Raw genomic sequence first — 10,861 nt, 5'->3', positions numbered from 1 at the left:
TACCTGACGTGAGTTTGCCAAAGGACAAACCCATGAACTCCCCCCCCCCCCCAGACTATTGATAATTTGGCTCAGCGAAGAACATTAGAGCTCACATTTAAAGAGGTTCATATTTTAGAAATGATAGGATACGGAATCTTTGGTAGGATCAAAGAATTCCCACATGGTGGAATGGTTGTTTATATCTGTTCTAAAATAGTCATGGCTGGTCATATTCTAATGGTCTTTGTTTAAAACAGGGCTAACGTTGCGCTTTTTCCTTCGATTACCTTCATTACCTAAAAATGTTTTCGTAGACAACATAAATCCCATGTAGAAGTGGGTCAAACTCCCAGTGTTAGTGGATTATACAGAATATTAGAATTCTTAGAGCGTCATTATGACATTCTGAGAGACCTACACCACATTCCAAATTATGCTAAAGATATTTCTATTCTAACTTTACCAAGTAGGTCACGCAAATGACGCTCAGCAGCATAATCTTAAAGCCATCAACTGTTAAAGGGTAATTTGAATATTTTATGAATGTTTTAAAGTTAGACAAATCCCCAAATGTTTTTTTTTTCTAGCAAAATTAAAATACACTGTTCTAAATTTTTAGGATTGAAGGTTGTAATAAACCGAACACAAAAAATCTAGAATTACAAGCATTTCACAGGTAAAGTTACTTTTCAATTTAAGACCCCTTGTTTGAGAGCAGTGTCAGAATTCTTCAGGATGCCCACATTTCCTTTCCATAGATGTTGTTTGAAGGTCAACTGCTTCCCACCTTCTTGGACTTTTTCTTGAAAATTTCAAATGAAAAGAAGACTCTTACCCCCAAGCAGCCTTGTTGGCACATAGTAGCCACCCACCATTTGTTGACTACTCCACATCTGGCAAACCAGGGTAGCACGGCACTCATCAATGAAAATGCCGTAAGGAATACCTTTGCATCATCGGTTGCTTTGCACATAAAAAGTGGAGAAATTCCAGATGTAGCTGCCCCCATAACTCCCAGATCTCAACAATGTTGAGAATATTTGGAGCATCTTCAAGCAAAATATCTATTAAGGTAAATGTTCGCATACAAATTGAAGCTCTCAGAGGCTATTCTAATAACCTGTAGCAAAGATATCCAAGCAGACAATCTACAAACATGTGGAAGTTCAATTGATAGAAGAATTGTGAAACTGCTATTGAACGAAAAAGAAAAAAAAAAAGTCTTGAAAATCTGCATTGAAACACTGCATGTTAAGTTCATTTAAAAAAAAAATAAAAAAAAAAGCCAAGTTTGTTGAAAAACGTTTGAATTGTGCTCCAAGTGTTTGGTTTGATAAATATGTTGCAAGTCATTTCAATTGTTAATTTAGGAAAATTTTAGGCAAATATAATTTGCAAAATCCTTTAAAATGTGTTGTAAGAGTAGACTGCTTGTGAATACTGAGAAACAAACATGGAAATGTAACATTTTTACTCAATATTCATTAGTCACATTGCACAAACTCATGGACTGTTTCAAAATACGCAACACCAGTCAAAGAAGCTCTTAATCAAATCCATTTGTTCAAAAAAAAAGCAGGTTGATGCTTGCTTTATCGGAGAGTCTTATCAAGACAACAAAAATGGGAACACAAATAGGAAGAGCAAACCTAAAAAATGATCCAGTAATATGATTAAACATGGTTTAACAGGAGCAACACTTCTACTTAATCATCCACATGACTACTGGTGATCACATCCAAAGTTGATAACATCACAAACTCACAATACTGTGGAACACAACATGCCCTCTGGATTTAAATTAGTCTATTTCACAGTAAACTCTGAGTAACACAATTTTTTTTTATGACAAATCACACAGTATGAACCATTTTCCTTAGCACGTCATATGCTAATTCACACATTATAACAGAGCGTTGACCAGAATATGACACTAGAGGCACATTTTTCAAGAAAATGTTCCAAATTTAATTGCACTTAGATTTTACAATAAAGCTTAACATATAAGGTTTGAGGAATTTGAATTTTAAAAGGGTGAACAGATTGGATGCAAATGGTAGTCATGTTGTTTAAAAAAAAAAAAATCAGGCTATTAAAATGCTGATGTCATCTATGTGTTGACAAACTTGGTATGCACCGATAATATTAGGGATATTTGGGCCTTGAGACAGACAAGACAGGGCAGAGGAAAAAATTAACTACCATAGGATGTAAAAGTAATTATAAATGTCATTAATGGGAGGAAAGTAACATGTACTTACAGTACGCCACGTTTACACGACAACAATCTTACGCAATAACACCAAGGTGGCGTTTTGCTGTTATTTTAAGTCCGCGTTTACACGACCCATTTTATGTGGGCAAAACAGCATGCACACAAAAGCGCATGAAACCTCAAATTTTCTGATATAGTATGCATTCTCATTGCGTAGGTAGCAACCCCACTATAACTTGTATTCCTGAGTGTAACCCTTCCCTTCTGCGGTTTCCTCTTTTGTCCTGGTCAAATAACAACATGGCGAAGCGCATCAGACAGAAAAATAAATTGGTTTCTATGATTAAAGGAGGGAATAGTTGACTAAATGGAGGAAGTCGGCGTGATGTCACGATGACGTCACCTCGCTTAGCAACGTGTCGCCATTTTGTGAAGGGGGTACGCACAGCTTAACATTCCATAGACAGACGTCTGAAATTCATATATTTCAGGTGTGTTTTGCGTTTTTTTTCCTAAAAACGTCTTAAACATGGCTTACTATTATCACGAGTCACTCCCGACAGACGCGAGGAGGCGATGCAATTTAAAATTAGCGTTTATTGGCGTACAAAGCTGCCGATACAAAGTCGCTGCTGATAGCTGGATAAACAAAGGAATGGCCTGCAGTGGAGTTCAGAAACATCTACAACTATCTCATAAAGTCACCCAGTAAGTTGACCTTTATCATTTACGTGGAATATGTACTGTGTGGAACTGAGAAAATTGGTAGTATATACGAAGTGATTATTTCTGCCGTTACCGGTAATTCGCCTCCAAGCTTTATTTAGCCATCAACACGTCACGGCAAAAAAACAATTCCCACCAGGCCAATAATATACCGATTGACTAATCAGAGCAGTTCACGGCAAAAGAAAAAAAACACTTTGCGATTTGCCGGTTAAGGTAAAAATAACCACTGCCTAGTTTATTGAATCGTAGTAGATAATTGGGGCAAAATATAATCGATTAAACTCACCAGTAATAAAATGTTGGCTGCAAACATAAATGTGCTTGGTTTTAGGTTCCCACAGGCGAAAATAGTCCACGGAACCGTCTTCTTTTACTGTTCCTCGATTAACTGCGCTCAGCCATTTGTTACTCCTTTTTCTCTCACGTGGAAGAATTAAGAACTTCAAATGCGGCTCCGAACTCTTCTTTGTGTGACAACCTGCACCACAGCAACTTTTAGCCATTCCGACGGAAAAAAGACGGCAAATAAGACGAAAGTTCAATGCGTTTTTATTATAAGTGACTGGTCTTTTACCCCATTGTCAATATGGCGACGCTTTGTTGTGGCTGGTGACGTCATTAAATGCCCGGATGTCCGTCTGCCTCTATTCTTGAATAATGCTGAACGCAGTTACTTAGCCAGTGTACAAGGTTGCTACTTGAAGACATGTTTTCATACACTGTCGGACTGTCCTCGTGCACTGACATCATCATTATCCTCACCGCCTTCATTGACAAATGTATTGGGGCATTATCGCCACCTACAGTTCCAGAGTACGGAAGTCAGTTGTCACCCAAAACTCACTCTTGCGTTGTCAACTGTTTAGACAGTGGTGACAGGAGGGAGCGTTGACAAGATTTCCACTCTGGAAGGCGTTTTCAAACTTTTCCGTTTTTAGCCCCAGCAATACACTGTCGCCGTGTGTGCTCTCTGGAAAAGTTTTTGCGTTGCCGTCCCCGTTGCCATTGTCGTGTAAACAGCCACTAAGTCTTTTAATGCAAATTAAAGTGCCTACGATAGGAGAAATAAAGTCTTAAATAGCATTTTTATGTGAGTTTGAATCATATTTTGAGACAATTCGACAATATACAACAATTTGGCAAAGCTCAGATGATGAGAAATTAGTCTTTTAATCTGCCATTTAGCCATGCCTACCATTATAGGGCTCTAGCGTCCCCAACAGGAAGATGATGTCGGCAGGGTCATGGTTTCATCTGATTTAGAATTCAGCCCATTGAGGGGCAATTATTCAAAACGAGGAAAATGCGACAAAGAGAGCCACAAAATGTCATTCTTTCAGTCTCTCTTCTCCAATATTTTTCCAAGTATTTTTCACGAATTGCTAAATAAATGGTATGGTCATGAAAAATAACAGTCTTGTGCTAAATGGAATATGAAATATTAAGTACGACATTAAGTACGACATGGCAAAATTACTCCATAATGGTCAAAACTGTCGACTTCACCTTTACTGTCGCACCTACCGAACGATATTTTATGCCACCGGAATTAGTCTTGCTTTTGTCATTTCCTGCCCCGGCTTCGGAGAGCGTAAACAAACCAAGCGGCGTGACAGCTAGTTGATATGCTAACCCGAACCGAGTGACGTCTCAAAGTCTTATTTTCGCTTTTCCAAGCGAGAAATCACTCAATACTAGCCCGGATCATTTCACACAGCGGCGGGGTTGTCAATTGTCTTCGCCGATCGGCAACCCGCGTGCGGCGAGCTAGTTACAGCTCATTCCCTGCTGCTGGAGGAGAGCATATTTGCCGGGAAAGCAGCTAGAGAATTACCGCTGGACAAACCGGCCGACGTCGGAGGAGCGCGTAGCTGCCACATGGTCAACACGAATATGGCCTAAATTACTGCTTAAATACACGGTGAAGAACAATGAGAGAGCGGCGTGCAGTTGTTGTGCAGCTAACATGGCAGGATGTTTCTGAGAACTTTTTTAAATGTCCGTCCATGATCAAACGTAAGTACATAGTCCTTTATTTAAAGAAAGTTTGTAGTGTTTACTTTGTCATCGCTGTATTTGCGGCCATTTTTAACACAAAGTTGCATTTTCTGATCGGGTGGAAAATTTGACAGAACACCGGGCACACAAAGAGGGCAATAAGCCGAGTATAGCGCTCTCCTGGGGATGTGCGACAAGCCGCCAGTCGTCAGCCGAGTGGCATTCTCGGTGGACAAGCAGCATGTCAGCCACAAAATGCAAGCCACCTCCATATTAAAACGTGTGCCATGATCCCAGTATTTGACATAATACAAAACACGATGTTTACTCACTTCCTCGTAAGTCCAATGGCGCCACAGTTGTCGCACACTTGTTTTGGCCAATCTCAGGTTGAACGGGAACTTTCTGAAACCCCAAAAGGCTCACACGCCTTGCCCTGGTGAAGCTAAAAAAAGCCTGCAGCCGTTCGGCTGGCGTGATGCGAAAAATACACACATTAATCTGCAAAATCAGCTGAAACCGCAGTCCATCTGCATGCTATAAAGCAATGCTGTATTGTGAGATGCTGACCCGGGTGACGTTACATTCGCATTCGTCCTAAACCTGAGACTGGCGCGGGAAGTAACTCATTTTCATGGCGCGGGATTCAAAAAGTGAATATATAAAACGATCGCTTCCACACACATCCAACTTTCCAAGCGGTCCATTTCATTTATAAAACACCGCGTGAAATATGAAATAAACAAGCTTTTTGGTTTCATTTGCACTTTAAAGCGCTAATTGTTTAGCTGTTGCTTTAAATAAATGGAAAGTTGAATGTTTTCTGTATTACCTCAAGCAAACCTTTCAGCACCACAGGGGACTGACATGAACATGGCATACCATAAAGTGGTAAAGTGTGCTTTCTCCCTTTTGTGACAGCAGACTTATGCAAAATCAAGTTTTTAAGCAGTTTCAAACGTGCATTGAGTCATGACTAACACAGGAAGCAAACACTATCAGGACACCCATCTGCTAGAAATTCCCTCAGCACATGTTTGTCCAAATGATGATGGTGTTTAAAATAATGAATCACGTGGATTCAAGAACAACTTTTACATTTTTTTTGTTTGGTAAAGTTACAGTTAAGTGTGGATTATTGTGGAAACTCTGAAACAGTGTCTCTAAGGTTGTCATCCCCACCACCTTATAGTGTAAAAAATACAGTATGTTTACAAAATATTTGTTTTTCTATAATTACAAAGCAATGTTTGTTTTGTTAGCAACATACCCTCGCGATATTTTTTAATTGCTGTTGTTCAAGGGAAATTGACAACATTTAAATACAAAACTCCCTATTCTTAATATTGGAATTGGAAATATATATTTTTTTCCACATTAAAACTACTGTTTTAATTTTACTTGCAAGAAATATAAGGTTATTATTTCCTCACTTTTTGGGGAAGTTTGATTGCCCCCCCCCACCCCCACTCAAGCTGATGTGGTTTGTAATCCATTGTTATAATGAATGAACCCTCATTGTTCCTGTTTGTCTATTTACATTTTTTGCTTCAAGATTACACAAATATTTACAGCCTAAACTAAGGTGTGATAATTGTGCATTAGCCAAAAGGTTTATTACAATGTTAAGTTTATTTGTGCTATTATAATCGTAAATCCCCTGTACAAAGGAAACTATACCCTGTTTAGACCATTTTGTGTTTGACTATCTACACATTTCTACAATATTTGACTGTCATTGGCTGACGGCATTTTCAAAACAAGGAATAATCCCACTGCATTAAATCAGAGACAACTAGGGTTTTGTAAGTTATGACTTGTGTAAGGGGAACAAAAGGGAAACTAAACGTGTCTTACCGGGGAAAGTTTCTGAATTAGGTCATGAGCTACATGCACCAAATTTTTATCTTCCTGCATGTGCTTTTGGAAACGCCGGCTCTCCTCCTCTTCAAGTAAGTCAAAGTCATTGGCGGCATCGAGCAAGGCCTGAATAAGTCCTTTCCAGGAGCGAAGGGCAGGGACTTGTGGGGCCACAGCTGAGCTTATCCCGGTGCCAATCACCAAGACAAGCTCGGGGGCATGCTTTGTCTTCAGGCTGGGCAGCAGTTTCCTTTAGAACAGACAAATATTCTGCATTCCATAAAAGAGAGCTTGCCAAAAGCACACATTTTAATGTGTGCTGGTTTGTGAAGTGAATCAGGGAAGATCAGTCTTATTAAATAAAGTGCATCTTTGGAGAGCAACTCTAACATGTGATTGACACCAATCAATTGTAGCACTGACTTTATGTTTAGGGTCAATGTTTTGCAGGAAGACGGGTTTCCTTTCCTCTCTCAAGCCTTTTGCAGACTTCAAGAAGTTTTCTTCCAGGACTGCCATGCATCCAGCGACATCCATCTAGATATCCATCTAACCAACTGGGGTTGTACTATGAAACCTTTCAAAACACCTTTAACCTGAAAATCTGAATTGCTATGGGTTACTGAAAAGCTACTCATTCAATACTCGTTTGTTACTTTTTTAGGAGGAGGTACTGTTCCTCTATTGATTATAAGGAACTGGCTGCTCTGCTGTTGTGTAGCTATGAAACCATGTTTCTACTCTACCAGCAGAGACTCTTCTTGAGTCCCCACACTGTGCCGAATTAAGGCATTTTGCAAAGCGAGGAAATTTTATACCACTCAGTATTAAAGAGTGGAAAATCTCTATGGATACTAGACTTATGAACAAAAATGTGACAGAAAGCTCACCAAAATCAAAATGCTCACGAATCACGATGACTTTATTCAGGCAGGGGTATTAACGCGGGCAAATTTGACCAGCCAACTTGGCCCTTCACAGTGCGACTCATGTAATTGAATTTATTATTGCCATGGTGGTGAGTAGATAACACGAACAGTAGTTATTGAGAATTTAGGGTCTCCAATAAGTCCAACATGTATGTTTGTCAAGGGGGAGAAAACCCATGACAGCATAGGTCGAAAACTACTACTACAGTACCACCAAACACAGAAACCCAAAACCTCAGAATTGTGTAGTCAACATGCTTAACACTAGCCCATTGTGCTGCCTTAATCTATGGTTTGTAAAACCACAATGGCCAAAATATTTTCTGCAAAATGTAGAAGCTCAATAATATAGGCTAATTAAAATTATCAGCATTTGTTACGTAGTTTTGGCACGTTGAATGTGAGAGTTCATGAGAGTTCTGAAGTGGCTTTAGTGAAATAAATTCTTATGTAAAAAAGAAAGTGTGTCCTAACAGTTCCAGGACTAAAGATGCATTTAATATCCCAAACAACAAATAACAGATTTTTCCCTGCCAAGTAACCAATTTGGCATGTTGCACCTTTCTGGTAGCAATCTTTCGTGTTCTTTCATGTTTCTTGAGCTTGGGGTCGAGGGGGTAAAAAAGTGCCAGTTCGGGTAAACAATGAGGTTGTGCCTTTTTGGCGATGTCCTTCTATGTCCAAGTTGTCTTATCAAATCTGTTTTTTGCACTTTGAAGGATGTAAATGTCACAAGATCTCTTTTATAGTCATCCTTCTTCATTGTCTGGCCCACATTGAGGGAAACTCTCTGAGTTAGGGTTAATTCGCATTTGAAATTAAGTACAATTTTATGACACTAGGCCTAAAAGTCTTGAACTAACCCAGAATACTAGATGTATGAATAGGGTTGGATTATCCTGAACTGTATGCATAATGCAATGTGCTTACCTGGGTTTCTTTCCATTTGAATCTGCATCCTGTGAATCAGCTGCAGTTCGTTTCTCAGTTTTCACCGCTACAACAGAGGCCATTCAGCACCTGGAGCCATAGAACACCAGTGAGTACCACAACAAAACACCAAATGTATGCAACTTTTCATATTACATCACTCAGTCGCCATTGGCTTATAGCTTAATAAAAAGCACACGAAAAAATGAAAAGTGCAGTAAACGTCTCTGATACAAATATAAACTACAATTGTCTTGGCAACGCATCACTCTTAACAGAGGATAAACGACTCACCTTTAGCTATAGGCGCCCCACGTTTGAAATTTTGCTTGCGTAGAAATTCTTAATTGTAGGTCAGTAAGTAAAACATATACAGCTAGGAATCTCTTCGTTTCTTACGCAAAAGTCCACGTCGTCAAGTATTTGTATCAATAACTGAAGTCCGACTTCCAAATTGACAAGCACCGGGCTAACTTAGATTTTCCAACAACTGTTGCTTTAGCTGTCTTTCCAACCTTGTTCAAAAGCACAAGAGCTCGGCTTCACTCGTCATGCTGAATTCAGAGTCTTAGCCTTCACAAACAGACTACAAACGTGTTGAGATAACGTATGGACAGCGCGGAGGTCTAACACTTTTGCCAGTGTTAAAGTTTCTGTGTTTTCTGAGAGCCGAGACGGGTTGTTGAAGTCGCCGCCTGTGGCGATTGTGCTGCCTGTTTTATGACGCCTTCAAGTTCCGCTCGGATAACACAACGTTGACTTGAGTCGTGGAAGAGGTCGCCCACTATTTCGAAAACATTTCTTCCAACTGTACTTCGTTTCTTATCAAACGATCGAAATTTAAACTAGATTAATCAAAAATTAAGTGTGTTATTATATGTTTTGCCAAAATAACCAATCTTATAACGTTATAATTCGTTACTGTGAATGTTTTTTAATTTTCGAAATGTAAATAAGAACTTGAAAGCAACGCGACTCACACGCATCCAAACTATGTGACGTCATAGGCGAAGAGGCAGGTGGACTAGAAGTTTACTACACTCTACATACATACCCAACTGATGTGTACTTGTCCCGTTTTAAGGATGTTGACAACAAATGCATATTTTGTAAGACTGAGCCTGAAAATATACCTCATTTGTTTTATGGTTGCCCCATTAGTGCAAGGTTTTAGACTGATCTTCAAAAATATATTTTATTGCATACTAGACAAAAGGTTGGATTAAAAGGAATAACAATTATTACCGTATTTGAATCCAAAGATAAAAATATAAACACACCATTAAATCTTTATATATTGTTGGGGAAATATCATATTCATAAATCTATTCATAAATCTAAATTTCAAAACGTAAATCCGAACTTTAAATTATTTTTGGTTGAAATTAAATCGTATTTCACATCACTTAATATGATACAGAATACAAAATGCAAGTCTGTTGTAGAATCTTATGCAAAACTGTTTTGTATATAACATGCTTTTTTTTTTTCATATATATATTTTTTTGTATGTCTTACTATGTGAGAGGAAATATTGTTGATAAGGATTTTTTCAAGGTGAGCTGTTGTTTCTGTATTACTGTTGTTTGATATGTATGTTTATATGTATGTCTGTTTGTATGTTTATTGTTCAAAAAAAAAAAATTAAAAAGGAGTTTACTATACTCATTATGTATAAATAAGTAGTGTTTATTACAGCTCCTCTCGGAATTTATTAAGTTAATAGCTAAGCACCCCTAAGTTTTTTCTTTATTGTAGGATGGTAGTGTAGTTTTCAACTAGACACTTGAAAAATAATGTGCCTTTTCAGTAACTTTGTAAATTGGAGAATAACCTCATAATTTCTGACCGTTTTGACCTCAGTACACGTAGAAAATGACGTTTCCCCTTTGTCAATTGTACAATATGCACCAAATAAATAAATAAATAAAATCAATCAATCAATCAATAAAATAAAGACATGTGTAATCCAAATTACTGCCATCTACTGTTTGAAAACTGTATGTCCATCCAAAAACGTCCAATCTTTTTAGGGCCTGAGCACCAAGTGGTGCGAGAGCCCTATTGTAATCATATCTGTCAACCAGAGACCGTTGGCAATCTTACAAATAGTGATGTATGCCCTTACAAATTGGTGGCTAATCTTACATCGTTTTATATAGCGTGAAATATGACACAAAAATAAAACTCAATTTTTAAAATAATATGAATTTATTAG

General features: G+C 38.3%; 1 protein-coding gene across 3 annotated transcripts in view; it reads right to left on the bottom strand.

Moving 5' to 3' along the window:
* Positions 1-9,582, bottom strand: part of fam118b (family with sequence similarity 118 member B) — a 28,041-nt gene extending 18,459 nt beyond the window's left edge. For 2 of the 3 annotated variants that reach the window (XR_009063483.1, XM_057839028.1), the window contains exons 1-3: positions 8,938-9,581; positions 8,644-8,733; positions 6,782-7,034 (exon numbers count right to left, since the gene is read on the bottom strand). Coding sequence is in view for 2 of the 3 variants with exons in the window: in XM_057839028.1 (XP_057695011.1) it covers positions 6,782-7,034; positions 8,644-8,726 (336 nt within the window). In the remaining variant the exon portion in view is untranslated. Of the gene's footprint in view, positions 1-6,781; positions 7,035-8,643; positions 8,734-8,937 lie in introns of all 3 variants that reach the window. The other variant, XM_057839027.1, reaches the window with a different exon arrangement.
* Between the last annotated feature and the right edge of the window lie 1,279 nt (positions 9,583-10,861).

This window comes from Corythoichthys intestinalis, chromosome 6 (genome assembly GCF_030265065.1).
Source record: "Corythoichthys intestinalis isolate RoL2023-P3 chromosome 6, ASM3026506v1, whole genome shotgun sequence".
NCBI lineage: Eukaryota > Metazoa > Chordata > Actinopteri > Syngnathiformes > Syngnathidae > Corythoichthys > Corythoichthys intestinalis.
This window is presented reverse-complemented; position numbering and strand designations above follow the sequence as displayed.